Genomic DNA, 19,232 nt, shown 5'->3' with positions numbered 1-19,232 from the left:
ATTCTTTAGAATTATGACATAATTTATTAAGTATTTTAATTCTTTTTAGAGTTGTGTTTACTTTAGTGGCGTAATTGAAATACTAAGCACAAATGAAATTGACTAGCATTTGCCATGGAAACGGAAAAGCTCTTAATAATGAAAATGCACGTGACTTCGAGAACTTGGTATGGTAACTTGCAATTATTAAACCATGGCAACGGTAGTCATGGTAATGCTATATTAAAAATATTGAAACTCACATGATAGTGTTTGACGTGTAATAAAAGATTAGATGAAGCCTTACTAATAAACTCAATATTTTGCGTTACTAGAAAGAGAGTTCTCGATTCTTAGTTGCAAAATTAGTTTCCATAACTTTAAAGTAGTGTAATGTGTAGTAATTATATTGGATTTTCAATTAAGACAGTTATCTGACCTTTGGCAGTCTCATTACAGTGTCCTACACCATAGATGATCTCATCTTCGACTGGGAAAAAGATGTTCCTCTTGTGGTGGATGATTCCATTGAACTGCCGCAACATAATTTAATGTCCACCAAGCTAGGGGACTGCACTCAAGACTACTCTACAGGTAATTGTTGAAGCTCCAGTTTTTATTCTTTAGAAATATAAGAAAGTTGTTTCATCAAGATGTTGCTGAACTCACACAAAGTGGATATTGTGGTAGTGAGTACAAAGCTGTAACTAACTACGGTAGTCTCATCTATGAGTAAGTAGATCAGACTATGCTAAGTTATTCAGCATTTATTTTTAAGATATAAATTGTGTTACTCATACATTAAATACTCATTAAGTATAACGGTGTTGTAAACTTTGAAATTTCCTTTCCATCCAAAACAAAAACAAAAAAACCCTTCACGTGCATCAGATTCTGCTTCTAAATGAGGAAAAGTGCAATAGAAAACTTCGATACATGAAAACTTCTTTAAAGAGAAGTAAGAAGATTGGAAAAAAAAAGAACGTTTCATAATTTGGATATTATGATTCTTTCTCATGATCACAATCTTTCCCGGAAGTAGATTGTCCACCATGACACAATGCAGACTAGATTGTCCACCATGACAATGCTCCTGCTCATTCCTTTTTTTTTCTGCAGAAGACGTTTCTACCTAAATGGTACGCGTATCCCACTCTTTCTTTATTTCCTAAATTTAGCTTCCTTGCTGTTTGATCTCTTTTTTCATAATATTCCAGTATGCAATGAAGAGATAAAAGACGACCACATCATCAAGACCAAAAATTATCACAGACTCTGTTTTAAGGTTTGAAATCTAGGATTTTACAAGTGTTATCAACAATGGCATAACCAATGCGCTTCCTGCATTAATTCGCAAGTGATTCTTCCTTCGAAGGAGTCAGGATAGAAAAGTAGATAAGTATCATTTGGGATTTTTTTTTTTCTCTTTCGGATTTTGATCGTATCTTGTAGATACAAATATTTGCTATTCCAAATGCATTGCTAGGACTACCACACTTACAACAAAGACTGCTAACTTACAAATATCACGTGCGTTTAATTAATTAATTTTATTAATTAATTTATTTATTATTTTTTAGAGGGAGTAGTCTGTGTAACCATTTTTTACAACACGGCATCTACTCTGACATAAAAAAAAAAGAGTGCATGAGGAATGGTAGTTGGTTGGCTGGATTGTTCAGATACGCGATCCAAGTGATTAAGGGATATGTATGTTCTGTCCGATGTTCCCTGACCCCTATGCATATTATGTAGGATGCAAAATCGGATATTCCGGAATGGGAGCTAACACGCCTTCATTTGAAACATTGGATGAAAAGTCCTCATTCAGTGTTATTTCCATATTACGATCGAATCAAAACCCACCACGACTAAATGAATCCACCAACTTTTATTCACCAGAGGGCGATGGTCTAACACTACCAGAAAGTACTCCTAATTTCTTTACAAGTTAATTCTCTAACTGATTCTCTTAATTTCAGAATAATTAACTACCGTTAAGTTATTAGAAATTTTCCAAACTTGAAATTTAGATTTTATTTTTGATTTAATTAGCACTATTAACTCAAAACTGCAGCATTTAAAGCAATCAAATTTTTACTAACATTTTTAGGTGAAAAGTCTATTTTAACATTCTACTTATTTTTCTCTGATTCATGTACTTTTCTGCTTACATTTCTCTTTATACTTCTTCTATGTGGCTTTCTCATTAAATTTCTCCGGTATTGTGAGTATGTTCTCTGATTTTCATCAATTTATATAAGTGTTCAAAGCTAGGAGAGCTTTGCTATGAATAAAGATACAGAGACAGTTGCCGCATAGTCGAAAGAGCAGCAAAGTACAGAACCTGATTGACTAGGCTGTCTGACTAATTTGAGGGTTGAATCCCACATTGAGCATGGATGATTGTGACTGACTCAGGTAGCAGATCATCACAAGAAAGAACCATATTCTATATTTGATCGCAATGGATTGAATGATACGATTCTAGATTCATCCCTGAAGGATACAAATCCCATACACTTACTGTCTGGTTTAGTCCGATGAGGTTAAAGATTTCAGAGAACATTAAGCAATTTCAGAAGCAGCTCTCTTCTAAATTTGTTGAAAAACGTGATCTGTAGATGTAGGTAATTAGTCTAAATTTTGTCGAAATCGATTGTACAGTGCTACCAGTAGACGTCTCTGCAGTATCAATACGATGTTCTGCGTTGAGCGTTTTTCGCTATTTTCAAAATGTGATTCATTTTTAAAAATCGATCGATATCACGCTTTATATTTGCACACTTGTTTGACATTCAAATCTGAATATCAACTAAATGTTAATTAAATATCATAAAAATAAAAACAGCATCAGGATAGTGAAATAACTCCATATCAAAATTAAAATATTAAAAAAAAAATTCCATGTACAAAAATGCGAAATCTTTTGTTTGTCCCTCTGTAGGTAACTTTACCTGCATCCAAGTGCTCTTCACACTGAAGCGTCGTCTTGGTTACTACATGTTCCACACCTATATTCCCACGTGCCTCATCGTGATCATGTCTTGGATCTCGTTCTGGATCAAGCCAGAAGCCGTGCCTGCGAGAGTGACTTTGTGTGTCACCAGTTTGCTCACTTTGTCCACCCAGCACGCCCAATCTCAGAAATCTCTTCCGCCAGTTTCTTACATCAAAGCCATCGACATCTTCATGTCTTCATGTACGGTTTTTGTTTTTGCCTCGCTCATGGAATACGCCCTTGTCAATATACTCATGGGAGAGTCTGAGGGAGAAGGGGAGACGATTCGAAGAGGCATTAGAAGTATTCTACTATCGATGAAACTCGTCGTAAGTCAGTTTTATTACTCGTAATAAAATCTAGAATAGCATCTTTCATATAATAACATTTTAAATTAAACACGTCATTGTTAAATTGACATTTATGACTTAAGGGATGAAGCGAAAAGCTTTTCATATTCCCCGTTGTCTGTTACGGTCACAGTGAGGGAAAATATTATGTGCAGTTTGCTCGCCCAGAATGGGCATGGAGGTTGTACATCACTGAAGGAAGTTAAAATGGCTTTTGGTCTTTTGTGTTTGAATGTATCCGTAGGCTCATAGGCTACATCTTGCTGAACTAGATCATTGGGATGAGTGGATGTCTTTAGGAAGAACTTTGCAGCTAAAGTTTGTAGGAAGGAGAAGATATAAGGAATATTTATATCTCGGTGAAGTTGATGATTTCTAACGAACCATGGGGCATTTAGGATAATTCTCAAGCATTTGTTCTGAACCCGTTGCCATTTGATAATATTTGTAGTGGAGGTGTGGGTCCAGGCTGGAGAAGCGTAAGGAACTATAGGACGAATCGTCAGCTGGTATAAAAGCAGTTTAATTCTGATGTTTAGCTTGCTGCTTCTGTTTATTAGGGGGTAGATCTGAGCGATGGCTTTAGATGCCTTTGTACATGTAGCCCTGATATGTTGGTTAAAAGTTAATTTTTTGTCGAGAACGACACCTAAGTAATTTGTTTCCGTTTGCCAGGGAATTTTGGTGTTGAATAATACGATGTCTCCTACAGGAGATATCGACCTTTTTGTGAAGAGAATAGCTGAACTTTTTAGGGGATTTACTTGCAGTCTCCATTTGGAGAACCATCTTTCTCAATTTAGAAGGTTCTCTTGAAGATTTCTAGTAACGAAATGTGGTCGGAGAGATTGGACTAATAATTCTGTGTCATCTGCGTACAGGGCCATGATGGATGTCATTAGGTTGTGCGGGATATCAGACATGTATACAGAGAACAGCAATGGAGCCAGTAGTGATCCCTGTGGCACTTCGGCCAAGATGGGTCGCTGAGATGTGGGTTGTGCCGTTATTCTTGACTTGCATGATCCTGTTTTGCAGATATGAACTAACTAAATGTGTCAATTTCATTGAGATACCAGCTGAGATAAATTTATGAAACAATCCAAAATGCCATATTTTGCCAAATGCTTTGGATAGGTCAAGGAAAATAGCTCCCGTGTATTGACGCCAGTTGTAGCTGGTAGTTATGTATGTCACAATTCTGGATTTGGTGAGTAGTACTGTGGTATTGCCGAAAGCCGAACTGCTCTTTAGGAAGGATGTCTAGTTCATTTATTGAGGCTTGAAGACGTGCGAGGATGACCTTCTCCAATATCTTGCCTAGGTTGGAGATGAGACTGATTGGACGATAATTTTGAGGCAGGTGAGGATCCTTGCCTGGCTTATGTATAGGAATTACATCGACCAGTTTCCAGGTGGAAGGAAAACAGTGAAGACTTATGATTGCATTTATAATTATGGTCAGGTGCACTACTGCTTTTCGGGCAGACGTTTGATCACCCGATTAGTAATGCCGTCTGGCCCAGGAGCTTTTTTGTTCTTTAATGTTTTAATAATGTCATATATCTCAGCAGGTGATGTTTGTGCAATATGGTCAGTGTTGGTGTCAGGAAGTTTGAGTGAGTGTCTGACCTTGCTGTGAATCTTATATATGTGGTCAAAGTCAAGGTTTTAATACGAAGGCGTGCATTGCTTCTCCAAATTGTTTCCTCTAACTTCTGCTTTGTTTACATCTATGTGAGCAAGGCCCTGGTCAGAGAATATTGGGGGGGGGGATCTGTCTTTGTTTCTGATATTTTTCATTAGTCCCCAGATATAGTAGGTGAAATGAAGGCCAACTTTCCTTCCCTTACTTGGTCTCTATGAGCTTTGAATGCATCTCTTAGTGCCCCATTTAATCTGTTTAGGGCTGTTTTACCTTGTGGTGCACACGTGTTACGGAATCTTTTCCTAGCTCTGTTTTTGTCTCTGATCAAGTTCATGATGTCTTCAGGCAAACGATCTGGCTTGCGGGCAGATTTGTAGGAGGTAGCTACCGTTATAGCAGAATTAATTTGTTGTGTGAGATTTGTAACTGCAGTTTCTACTTTTTCTTTTGTGTTTATGTGAGGAACAGGTCCAATATAATCCTTGAGTGCCGTTGACAGTCTTTCCCATGCTATGTAGGAGTGAGAAGAAGGAGACAGGTATTCTTGTTTTCCCTGCTGTATTAGAATTGGGTTGTGATCGGATGATAGTTCATCCATGGATATGATGCTGTATTGAAGTTTGATATTCTGCAGGATAGCTATATCCATGATGTCAGTAGTGCCAAACGTACTGAGATGAGTTGTTTCGATGGGGCCTGCCACAACAGCGTTGCTTGATCCTAAGTAATTGGAAAGGATGCAACCATTCTTGTTGGTGGTTGTGCAATTCCACGCCGGGTGCTTGAAGTTCAAATCTCCGGCTATAATGACGTATAAGATGACATTTAGGTCAGAGTGTAATAGAAATTTTTGGGGAGGTTGTAAGCTGATTTTTAATCTGCCAGCGGAGCTGGTGACTACTTCCACGCCTTTGATTTCAAGGTTAGTGGTTGAAGGGTTGCTCACAGAGTGGTGCTTAATATAATTTTTAATGAAGATGGCACTGCCGCCGCCTCTGTAGAGTAATCTATCATTTTTGTATAGGCAACTCCTTATTGTAGGATTGTCTGAGGGTCTTAAATGAGTTTCACTGATTAATATAACATTTGGTTGATACCTATATGTGAAATCTCGGAGTTCCAGAATTTTGTTTTTGAGGCCATTTGTATTCCAAGCAACGATCTGAAGAGATGCTGGAATGAGTTTGTTACTATTCATTTATGAGAGCTGCGAGGATGATCTGCGTTTCACGAAGAAATCTTTTAGTGGCGGTTGCAGTAGGGTTTGACAGGCTGAAATCTTGTAGCATGTTTGCTATTGAGGTCGTAATAACAGCTGTTAGAGTTTTAGGTGCTACTGGTTGATTTTGTTCTGGTATTGGTCTAATTGTACCGGTCACATCGGCATATCTTCTTGTTTGCTTTTGGGTGTCTCTATTATTGGAGGTCTCTGTGGCCGCTGAGTCTCCGGTTTTGATGTCTGGGCCTCTGGTGTTCTTATACTGTAGGAGGAGAGCTGATTGACTGCCTCCAGAACAGACGGATGCAGTCAATGCATCCGTCTGTTCCTTGGATGCTGAGTACATCCTTTGTAGTTCGCAGGATGAGGGCCACCGCAGTCGGCACCACCTGCACAAAGCCGAGGTGGTCCTCGGCTTTGTGCAGGTATTGGTTGGGTGGCTGTCCCCACATTTCAAACATCTATATTCCGTTCTACATAGATTCTGGGCCTGGCCAAACTTTTGACACCTATGGCACTGCCCAGAAAATGATCTTTTCCGGAGTGGGTTTGGTGTGACGATGAGACCACAGACTGTTTTTAAGTTGTAGATATTTTTGTAAATTTTATGAATCTCTACTAGGACTAATGGCATGGGAATCTTGTCTGCTTTGTACATTCTGCTGACCTTGACTGGAGGCAGATCCTGAGAATTAAGGTCAGCAGCTATTTCTGCCGTGTCAATTTCTTCACAGACACCACGAAGGACCACTTTTAGTTTTTTTTCCGAGCTGAGCGCGAAGGTATGACACTGGATGCCTCTATCCTCCAGTTCTTCGGTCAACCTTCTATAGTCTGTCACTGTTGCTGACTGTATCTTTATGCCTTCATCCATGTTTTTGGTCTTAATGAAGCCAATGTGCAGATTGGACATTGTGGATCTTAAAGCTGCCCAATTCTGCTTTTCTCTAAGGATGATCGGAGGCACCTTTTCTTTGGAGAAATAGCGGCGTCCCAACCCTGAGCATCCTGTTCCATTTCGTTGTATTTGAGCGGTTCTTCTGTCGATCTTCGATTTATGCGTGCGCACACTTCTAAAAATCTGAAAGAGTAGAAGGCACCGATTCTAACTGATCTTCAGCGACAACGTCTGTGACACTTTCCGGGGGAAATGTGTCGTAAAGTTTCACTTTTCCCGGCCAATTGATGTTAAGTAGTTCACCTAGTCTTATAAATTCTCTCTCTATATATATATACCTCCTCGAATATTGTCTCATTTAGCTGTCTTTCCATGACTATTAATGTGAAGTATCTAAAGTTGAAGGGGGGGGGGAGAAAAAAAACGCTCACCGTGCAGTTGAAGCCTTACTGGCACTTATGCAGGACTCTGAATTTATTGGGTAGGAGCACTGATATATAATGACGTGGTGTTCAGGACACATTTATAACAAATATCACTTGCCGGTCACTCCACACAATTTCATTCACCTGACTACCAATTCTACCAATTGAAAATCACTCTGATCAAATTTGGGGCTTTTTTCGGTGCTCAAGCGTCATTGTTAAACATAACATAACATCATTGGCCAGAAGGGTGAAAAAAAATGCTCTTATTCTCCGTTGTCTGATAGGGAGGATGAATTGAAGGAAAGATTTATGAGCTGTGAGCTAGCCCTGGTGGGGGGGGAGCACGGAGATTAGTCACTGTTGCAAGTATTCAGGATGGCTTTTGGCCTCTTGTATTTGAAGAGATCAATTTCATTTCAGTTTTGTATCGATGTTTGTATCTTGTCCAGTTGGACGTTCCTTACAAACCACGGTGCATCCAAGATCATGCGCAAACACTTATTTTGCACTCTCTGTAGCCTGAGGATTTTGGTGTTGGATGTGTGGCTCCAGGCTGGAGATGCATATGTCACTATGGGGCGGATCGTCAGCAGGTAGAGGAGCACTTTGATTCTGGTATTTACCTTGCTTTTTCTATTTATTAGAGGGTAAAGTTGTGCGATGGTTTTAGATGCTTTCACGCATATGGCTTTGATGTGTGGGTTGAACGTTAATCTTTTGTCTAAAATTACCCCAAGATATTCTGTTTCTGTTTGCCAGGGGATTTTGGTGTTGAATAGATAAAGGTCCCCCTTGGGAGTTGCCAATCTTCTGGTGAAAAGCATCGCTATACTCTTTTGGGGATTCACTTGTAATCTCCATTTGGAGAACCATTGTTCTAGTTTTAGTAGGTTTTCTTGCAGTTTTTTAGTGACAAGATGTGGTTGTAGAGATCTCACCAGTACTGCTGTGTCATCCGCATAAGATGGATGTGTGGGTTGTGTGGGATGTCTACCATATATATCGAGAATAAGATCGGTGCCAGTAGGGAACTCCCGCAGAGATCCATCGCTGACTTGAAACTGTACCATTTATTTTGACTTGTATGTGTCTGTCCTGGAGGTAAGATTTAATTAGGTGGACGATTCTTGATGGTATGCCTGCTGAAATGAGTTTGTGTAGTAATCCCAAGTGCCATATCTTGTCAAAAGCTTTCACTATGTCAAGGAAGACTGCTCCTGTGTGCTAGTGCCAATCGTAGCCGGTGGTGATGTACTTAATTATCCTATGAATTTATTGAGTAGTACTGTGATGACGTTTAAAGTGAAATTGTTCCTTAGGAAGGATATTTAACTCGTTTACTGAGGCTTGGAGAGGATGATTTTTTTGGCAATTTTGCCTAAGTTTGAGATAAGGCTGATGGGTCGATAGCTTTCAGGCAGGTGTGGATCTTTACCTGGTTTATACACTGGAACCACATCTGCGACTTTCCAATAGCTGGGGAAATAGTTAAATCGGAACATGGCGTTGATTATGTTGGTGAGATGTACAACAGCTCTTCGGAGCAGCAGTTTAATTATTCTATTTGATATGCCATCTGGGCCAGGGGCTTTTTTATTCTTTAGCTTCTTTAGAACTTCATGGATTTCCGCTGGTGAGGTGTTTGGAGGTATGTTGTTGCAGGTATCGGTGACTTTCAGTGCATGTCTGATATAGAGGCGGATTTTATAGACATGCTTGATGTCCAAATTGTCGTATGTAGGGCTACACTGTTTTTCTAGGTTCTTTGCTATTTCTTTAACTTTTTCTGCGTCCGTGTGTGCTAGTCCCATGTCTGACTTGAGTGGGGGAAGAGATTTGTTTTTGTTTCTGAGACTTCTTAATATGTTCCAGATGGAGTGTTCGCCGGGTGATACAGAAGCTAGTTTGGCTTCTCATGTTTCGTTCCTGTGAGTTTTAAGTGCTTTTATAACTTCATTGTTCAGTTTATTGAGTATCTTTTTTCTCATGAGGTGCACGGTGTTGTGGTACCTTTTCCTTGCTTTGTTTTTGTCCCAAATTAAATCCATGATGTCTTCGGGTAGTCGGTTTGGCTTAAGATTGGCTTTGGTAGAGGTGACAAACTTTATGGCTGTGTTGATCCACTGGGTCAGGCTTCTGACAGGCATTTTCAATCTCTTTTATGGATCTGAGGTGAAGGACAGGTCCAATGTGTTTTGATAGCACTTCTGTTAGTTTTTTCCATGAGATGAAGGAGTGGGGAGGGGGCAGCAGTTGTTCTTGCTTTCCCAGCTGGAGCAAGATTGGATTGTGATCGGATGTCAGCTCGTTTAAAGAGTCTAGGCTATACTGTAGCTTAATATTTTGAACGATAGCAATGTCAAGTATATCGGCTGTGCCATACGTACTATGATGTATTGGTTCTGCAGAGCCTGCCACCACTGCATAATTTGAACTGGAGTAGCTGAAGAGTGTGTAGCCGTTTCTGTTGGCGGTTTTACTGTTCCATGCCGGGTGTTTTGCGTTTAGATCACCAGCAATGATGACTTGCTCTTTATTGCCCAGGACGGCATCCAGATCTGAATGTAGTAGATTGATTGTTTGATGGAGGGTTGTAAGCAGCATAAAGTGTTAGTTTCCCAGCTGAGGTAGTGGGTACTACTATTCCTGTGAGCTCTAGATTTTTGGTTGAGGGGCTGGTTACAGAGTGGTGATCGATGTGGATTTTTATGAAAATGGCGGTGCCACCTCCTCTGTACTTTATTCTGTCATTTCTGTGGAGGAGGTATCCTCTAACTTTGGGGTTGTCAGCTGGTCTTAAGTGGGATTCGTTTATTAAGATGATGTCTGGGTTGTATCTCACTACGAATTCTTGGAGTTCCAGAATCTTGTTTCTAAGTCCATTCGCGTTCCAAGCGATGATCTGTAGGGAAACTTGAGTGCTTTTTGAGAGCTGCTAGGATGGATTGGGTTTCTTGTATAAATCTTTTTCTGGAGTCCGATGTGGGGTAAGATTGCACTCCCTTGCAAATATGCTGCAAGCCTGAAGTCTTGCAGCATATTTGCAAGGGAGTTTGTGATGACGGCTGCTAAATTTGGGTTGTATTGCTCCTGAGTTGCCTTTGTTGAGCGGACTACATCTACGTAAGACTTTGCCGTTTGAGGTTTGCTTCGATCGGGGTTTCTGGTTGCGGCAGTTGGTTCGGTATCGTGTTTTGTCGACCTCTGGAGGGTTGAGGAGTTGGAGCTACTGCTTCTGGGTTTTGTAGATTAGTAGAGGAGCAGATGGTCTGTTTTTTGGGTGTTGTATACATCCTTTGTAGTTTGCTGGATGCGGTCCCCCGCAGTTTTCACATTTAGCCGGAGTGGATTTTGGCTTGGTGCAGGTATATGTGGGGTGGCTCTCCCCGCATTTTAAACACTTGTATTCTGCTTTAAATAATCTCTAGGCATGACCATACTTTTGGCACTGTCCTGATGAGGTTCTTTTTCTTAGTGGTTCTGGGCTGATTTTTAGCCCACAAATTGAAGTTAGGTCCTATATGTTTATATATGCCTGGTGGATCTCTACTAAGACGAGTTACATTGGACTTTTGTCTGCTCTGGTCATTCTGCTGACCTTGATGGGTGGTAGCAGAGATTGGCAGCTATGTCTTCTGTTTGTATGTGCTCTGATATTCCACAGAGAACCACCTTCAGAGACTCCTCTCTGAGTCGAGGGTGAAGGTGTGGTATTGTACACCTTTATTGTCTAGCTCCTTGTGAGTCTGCGGTTGTCCATTATAGTGGCGGCTTGGATTTTGATGCATTCGTCTAAATTCTTTGCTGTAGTGTATGCTATCTGTAGACTAGTCATAGTGGCCCTTAGTTCTGTCCACTAATTCTTTTTTCTTAAGATAATTGGAGGCAATTTCTCTTTAGTGGAGGCAGGAGGGTCAGAGTTGTGTCCATCTTCCTCCATACCTCATCTGTGGGTGGTTCTCTCGACTGTGTTTTGCGTTTTTTCCTCGGGTGGGTCTCTCTTTGATCCTTCGGGAGATTGGAGACACCAAATCCAATTTTTCCTCTGTATTAGCAGTATCCTCGCTTTCCTCATCATCTCTCGTTGTGGAGTACAGGTTCAAATAGCCTGGCCATTCCACTTCAAATTTTTTTAGTAATTTTTTGAGTAGGCCTTAGCGCCAGACCTTTGTTTAGTGTTTCTGTCATGGCGTCGGTGTCTATGTAAGTCACAATTACGTCTAGTAGGTTTTGATTCAGGGTTGGTCAATTCTAAAACTGAGAATTAATAGCGAAACCATACTTTTCGCTGAGTGAATCTCAATCAAAATGCACTCCTTTGTGTTGAATGCAATTGGAAAAGTTTTCCGCAAGTTAGCTTTCTGCGATAGCTACCTTTAAGATCCAATGACGTATTTTCTTTTTCAGAATTCACTACAATTCCTAAATTGCATCTAAATCAAAGTCTTACCTCTATATATCAATCAAATTGCATCTCCGAATTCACTGAGTACTTTGTGTTAGGTCTACGTTCTTGACCATGATCAATCCTGACTCACTGTTTTTTGTCACTTTCCATTTATATGCCCGACCGGCATTGTTATAGTCCTTATAAGGACTGGCTTAAATGGGCGAAGCAAAAATGCTTTTCATCTTCCCCGTTATCTGTAGAGGACAGTGTAGGGATAAGGTGTTATTGAGCTATTAAATTAAAGCTCTGATCATGGCAGGAGGGTAACAGCAATAGCCGATCCTCAGTTAGAACTTCATTGGCTACAGCATTGCCATCCATTACTCTCCAAGGGTATTGGAATGAATCATTCTCCATTCCCGTCATTGTTATTATCCTTATAAGGACTGGCTTAAAGGGGCGAAGCAAAAATGCTTTTTATATTCCCCGTTATCTGTAGCGGACAGTGTACGGATAAGGTTATTGAGCTATTAAATTAAAGCTCTGATCATGGCAGGAGGGTAACAGCAATAGCCGAGCCTCAGTTAGAGCTTCATTAGCTACAGCATTGCTATCCATTACCCTCCAAGGGTATTGGATTGAATGAATCAATCACCGCATCTCACGGTATTATTATTAAAAGTATAACCGTGAATTTATTGAAGTTGTTATTTAATATTTTTATTTTGGTGTGATAAATTTATTTAATTTTATAATAAATATAAAATTCAATTTGATATAAAGTGAAAAATAAAAAATAATATTATAGATGCATTCGTATTTTATAGTAAATTTAAACAAGCTTAAACGTTTCGAGAAGTTTTTATATAATTTATGAGAATTTATGGGAAAACTTACAGAACCTTCGATAATACACTTTCCTTGTAGTACTTAAAAGACACAAGCTTTGTTTTTTTTGTCTTTAAAGTAAATGTATTCCCCATGTATTTATTGTTCTTTTATTTAATCTAATCGTCTGTTCTTATCTAAAAATGAAATGCTGAATTCCGGTAAACAATTCTGTCCATTTGAAAACCCTACTGATGCCATAAAGAAAAATCTGAAAAAATTCTTATGAAATAATGTCGTTTTGAAACTTGTTGAAATAATAATAAAAAAATGGTTAAATGCGCATACGTGCTTAGTTAATGCCATATTTCTAATCCCTAGTAATTTTGGAAATATAGTTTAATTTTTATCCGTAAATAGATAATTTTAATAGAGTTTATTGTCAACTATAAAATATTACTAAAATTAATGAAAATTGTTTTCTATTTTATTTTTAAACTCAAACAATTAGTGTGATTTTAAAACACCATTATATTTCTTGTATATCAAAAAATTATTTTTTTATTTCTGGATTTTGAAACGTATGCCAGTTTATTGTGGCAATGGCAATAAGTTTATGGTAATGAGATAATAGTAATAATAATAATATGTTGTTGTTTTGGGCAAAAATGTAAATCTGAAATTGTAATTATTCATTTTCAAGTTAAAAAGGAAATTATATTTTATTTTACAAATTTGTTTAAATTCTTTTTCTAATGATAAAGGTAATTTAAAACCTAATTACAATCCAGACGAATGTAATTAGGGGATACATATCAATGTATGGGGTAGAAACCAGAATTATGAAAAGGATTAGATGATATTTGACCAAAAATGCTGACATATGATAATATAATCTTTTTATACTGTGGCTGTGCTGCATAATTTAGACGGTCGAAATCCAGATGATTGGAGAAGATCACTCCTTAGCTATCATTCGAGAAAACGGAAACGAACAGACGAAATTAAAGACGAAAGTAAAAATAGATGTATTTGAATGAGACTTAATATTTATTTCTAATTTAAAGGAATTATAATGTCATAATTATCACTTTTAATAATTATTAATAAAGCAATCAGAAATAGGGGGTTGCATTTATTTTTATTTTCTATTTGTAGGAACCGGGCAGTGTTCCAAATGGAACGAAAGTGAAGACAGCGCCACCTGCAGCCATACGGCGGAAAGACAGAGCCATCATGGTGGACAAATTCTCTCGCGTGTTTTTTCCGCTTTCTTTCGTCATACTGAATACAGTGTACTGGTCCGTATTTTTGGACCTTTCTTAGTTCGGTCAAGGCTTCTCACTAGAGTTCTTTATCTCTGCCTTGTCCCACTCTCTTACTAAGGATCAAGATCGCGAATGGAAGATTATTTAAAGCACCAAATTGGAAGTCCCTCGTGAAGAAGTCGGTGAAGTTTGTTTTGATGTGTGTGTGTGAGAAAAGGAGAGTTATTTCTTTGTTGCCAGATGAAGGAATCGCTTGAAATAAGATGGAGTTGTAAGACGACTCCAGGTGTAGGGGTTTTTTTTGCCTGATTATTGCGATAGGTCAGACTGGGACGACAGTTTGGCTTCCAATGAAAGATTTAATGATGAGTGGCGAAACGAGAAGCCATTTACTGTTTAAGTAATTTATACATCTTTCCATTTTCTCTTTACTATAAAGAGAACGCAAAAGGTTTTCCTCACATTCGAGAGAAAAATTTAAAATATCGAAAATCTATATCATTCACATATTTCTCTCTCTCTCTTCGTTCACTCTCTGTCTTGTAAAAGAACTCTAACTGCCGTCTTCGACCGATTTCTTTCTTCCAATTTTACCAGATACATTGAAATAAATAATCATTGCATGAATATTTCCATCCAGTACCGATAGGGAGTATTTCTCCAATTCTGCGCTCTTTGAAACCATTTTACAGAGTACACGACCACTTGAAGGTTCACCTAATACTTGAAGGACCGTTATTTGTCAGAAAACTGCTACCTTACAGATGCAGAATAGGATTTCTTTGTATCAGATGTATATTCCAGTTGTTACTTGCAACATCGATTTAGTCCAAAAAGAACTTTTTGTTTTCAGGACATTTAGAAAAAGGATTAGAACAGTGAATTTAACAATAATCTCTGCGAAATCTCCTCAGTATATTTTACAGCAATAAAAGATGTTTATTCTCATGCATTATTTACATGCAGGCCTTGCTTACTACATTTTTCATCCATAAAACAAGAACACAATAACTCTTTTCTTTTTTTTTTATCCTCCTATTTTGTTTATTCTTCTTTTCATTGCTTGATTTTTCTTGTTTCCATCCTCTCAATCTCTCTACTGCTATTCTTTCTTAACTTTTCCTTTCTTAACTCTTTGCGTTGTATGTAGTTTCTATTTTATTTTATTTCCACGACACGTCTTCCAGGGGATTTGAACCGAATCTCTACAACCACCTATCCATCTTAGAAAATCCTGCTTGTGACAACTGTGAAGAAGATGAAAGTGATTTCCTGTCCTTCTCCCGAACACCTGATGAGGGAAGATAAAGCTGTTAAATCAGTGGCGTAGCTAGAGCGTTTGCCGCCATGGGGGGTCCCTGAGTTTGCCTCCCCTCTCAATACACACTACAAATACTACAAAGGGTCAAAACAACGTCTAGGGAAATAAATTAAAACACTATATTTACTTTTGAAATAAAACTTTAATTTCAACATTCTAAAATGTTATTTTTCTTGCTTTTCTGTTAGCAAAATCGTCGATGACATTGGCGAAGTGTATTTCATAATAATGTAGGTAATTCTTAATCAATTTTATTTAGAAAACTCCGCTCATATCTAACAACACTTACAGCAATTGGGAAGAAAATTCGCAGTAGTATTACGATATTTGGAAATGAGTTCTCGAGACTGTATTTTAAAATTAACTGCAAAAGTTCAAAAAGGTTCAAAGTGCCCCCAGGGCAGACCCCCCCCCCTCCGCCCCCCTCCTAGCTACGCCATTGTGTTAAATCATACTTCAATCAGATCAACGAAACATGACTTCTTTGCTTGGGAAAGAAAAATTGCGCACATAACAGAAGAAACTTCGACAATACTTTCCCTCCCAGCTGGTGTCAGTATAAATTAAAACCACGTCTAGACAGTCTATGATAAGAAAAATTTTCTCCTCTTGCCAAAGAAGCAAGTATACATATTTTCGTGGTGATCATTTCATAGTATATTAGATTCTGAATTGGACTACAGTGTTCAATCTTTGTCCACTTTTCTTATGACCAGATTAAACGTTAATGAGCTCTGCAATATCCTGTATAGATGCTAAGATGATTTAAAGGTAATGATGTGAAACACACACACACACACACACACACACACACACACACACACACACACACCCGGAAAACAAAAAATATTTTGTGATCACTTTATTTCAAAGGAAACCTTTATGCAAATTACCGGAGTAATACGAGTAATATATGTGTTGAGTGATATACTATTACGTACAGTTTTTGTTTCCAGTCTTATGGTGTCGAGAGCATTGAACTGTTGAAATTGAATGAAGTAATAATCCCAATTTATTCGGTTATGCATAGATGGTAGGCTAAAAGAGGGAAGATAGTTACCGAAGTCCATTGATCCTTCACATCTTCTAAAGAAGCAGGTTTATATACGAGGAGCTGCATCAAAAATATCAAAGAGATGCTTGTAACTGACGATACAACACCAACGCTTGCATTGTTATTGTTTCGTTACAACTTCCAGCATTTTCATTGAATGAAATCAAATTATTTAACTGTTGTGCGATTTTTGAAACGGCTGACGTGAAAGCGTAAGCATTTGCATCAATTTATGGTTTAAACATCTTTAGACATTTGAAATCTTGCATATAACATCTGGAGAACAGAACGGGATGCTCATCTTCAGTGCTTCCAATGACAACCACTTAGTCTGATGGAATATCCAAAACATGGAATTTTTTAAACGTTTTAAAACGATAGAGTGCTGCAATATTTGGTCGTTGTCAGCTGACAATATTCATAGAGTAAAACTATCTTTCAATTTTGTATGCTTGCTTATTTTAATCTTCCATATACATCCTCTGTCCAAAAAGAAACCGAACGTTTCGAAAATAGAAGAAACTAGTGGCGCCACCTGATTGATAGCGAGAATTCGTGGCGTACGGCATGAATATCGTGATGACCGGCCGTTCGTCAAAACACACTGTCACTCTTGGCACTATAAGTCGGCTTCTAATGAAACAAATGTCATGAACAGTTGACACAACAACACTAACGAAGGTTGGCGCTTTCGAGAACAAAAAAAATTCAACAGGTGGCGCCACTAGTTTTTTTCTATTTTCTAAAAGTTCGGTTTCTTTTTGGACAGAGGGTGTGAGGGAAATAATGTTAAGATATATTCGGTAAAAGACTGAAGTTGGAAGCATTTTGTTGGATCTGTTTGTTCGATATAATTACTGAATACCCCATAATAGTATTTCTATGAATGATTACAATAAGCAAGGCAAAAATACGTGAAAAAGCATATTTTGTATGATCTCACAGGTCACGTTTTTATGAAGTGGACACTTCTGAATGCGAGACTGATATAAATAAATTAATATGCACATTAACATTAAAAAAATCTTCATTTTTGGGGCACATTTCAATCATTGAAATATATAGTCCACGGAAGTGAAAAAAGATAAAGGTGAGTAATAAACATGAAAATAATTAAGAACCATATACTAAAATACAAAGTAGACTGGCTTCAATTTAGCATAAATAAATATTAAAATGGAGAATATTATGGATCCATATTTTATTACCAATCATAGCAAGAAAATAAAATGATTTTAGTGTTTTTCTAACATTTAGCTATAAAATATAAGTGGATTTATAATATTCTTTAATATATTTTCAAAAATCCTACTTTTCAATCGCAGATGTAGAGGGAGCTGATAATAATGTTTCTCCCCTTCTTTGTGTAAAGCATAGTAAAATTATATAATAGATTTTCCTCTAATAAACCAAACCTGAGGAGAAAATCAATCGACCGTGAGATGCGGTGATTGATTTTCAATCCAATACCCTTGGAGGGTAATGGATAGCAATGCTGTAGCCAATGAAGTTCTAACTGAGGCTCGGCTATTGCTGTTACCCTCCTGCCATGATCAGAGCTTTAATTAATAGCTCAATAACACCTTATCCCTACACTGTCCTCTACAGATAACGGGGAATATGAAAAGCATTCTTGCTTCGCCCCTTTAAGCCAGTCCTTATAAGGACTATAAAAACCAAACCTAAAGTTAAACGGATTGAATGATTCATTCAATCCAATACCCTTGGAGGGTAATGGATGGCAATGCTATAGCCAATGAAGTTTTAACTGAGGCTCGGCTATTGCTGTTACCCTCTTGCCATGATCAGAGCTTTAATAGCTCAATAACACCTTATCCCTACACTATCCTCTACAGATAACGGGGATTATGAAAAGCATTATTGCTTCGCCCCTTTAAGCCAGTCCTTATAAGGACTATAAACCAAACCTAAACCTATGGTTGAGAGGAGTGAATTCCAGAGGGTAACAGATGGCAATGCTGCAGCTAATGAAGTTTTAACTGAGGCTCGGCTATAGCCGTTACCCCGTCATGATCAGAGCTTATAGCTCCATAACACCCTATCTATATATATTTTCTTCTACAGATAATAACGGGGAATACGAAAAGCATTCTTGCTTCACCCATCTAGCCAAAAAAAAAAAAAAAAAAAAAAAAAAAAAAAAAAACTATTCGATTTTTATTTTTGTTTTTATTATTTATTTTATTATTTATGAAAAATAAGATTTTTACGCTTTTTTTAAAGTGTAAGACATTCAGAAATGTAGTTATTGGTAAAATATAAAGTAAATTAATTAAAGTTGCGATGATTTTAGAATTGCTTCCGTAATATTTCAATACCCCGCTTGTAATATTTGTCCATCACCCTCCCAGTCTGAATCCGCCATTGTATCTTTCTTACTTTACTTTTTTGTTGTTGTTGTTTGTTTCAGGATGTCTTGAAGCATCACAGCCAACATTGCCTTTATCCAAAGTAGAAAGAAACACTTTCTTTGTTGTCTTCTTCAACTATAAACAAACTTTCTGTCACTTCGTTATGTGACACGGAATTGCTAATGACCCTTGAAACCCTTATCGGGTATATGACAAGACGATGTCCTGTGGGTAATGTTATTCCACTTTAGAAAGTCACAGAATATTCTTCGCGAATAAAAAGATAAATTCTCTTCCACATGCTGTCGCTATTTCTTTACTTGCATTTTGAGATTATAATTTCTTCAAAGTATTTTACACGTTCTACTTCAACAAGAAAAGTCGAAAGTGCCACTGAGTGTATTATACTGCCATCTAGTGAGAGTATGCATAACTAGTAATGTTTCAAACTTAGGAAAACCCACAGTAAAAATAAA

The 19,232-nt window shown here is 37.9% G+C and overlaps 1 protein-coding gene across 1 annotated transcript in view; it reads left to right on the top strand.

Moving 5' to 3' along the window:
- LOC150101972 (glycine receptor subunit alpha-2-like) overlaps positions 1 to 14,964 on the top strand; it is a 156,395-nt gene extending 141,431 nt beyond the window's left edge. The window contains exons 7-9 of the mRNA XM_090400027.1: positions 439 to 573; positions 2,927 to 3,309; positions 13,900 to 14,964. Of these exons, the coding sequence (XP_090256153.1) occupies positions 439 to 573; positions 2,927 to 3,309; positions 13,900 to 14,067 (686 nt within the window). The 3' untranslated portion in view covers positions 14,068 to 14,964. The remainder of the gene's footprint in view (positions 1 to 438; positions 574 to 2,926; positions 3,310 to 13,899) is intronic.
- The last annotated feature ends 4,268 nt before the right edge of the window (positions 14,965 to 19,232 follow it).

This window comes from Typopeltis vanoorti, chromosome 11, assembly GCF_054136105.1.
Source record: "Typopeltis vanoorti isolate ZY-2024b chromosome 11, IOZ_Tvanoo_1.0, whole genome shotgun sequence".
NCBI lineage: Eukaryota > Metazoa > Arthropoda > Arachnida > Uropygi > Thelyphonidae > Typopeltis > Typopeltis vanoorti.
The sequence above is the reverse complement of the archived record's forward strand: the minus strand, read 5'-3'. Positions and strand labels throughout refer to the sequence as shown.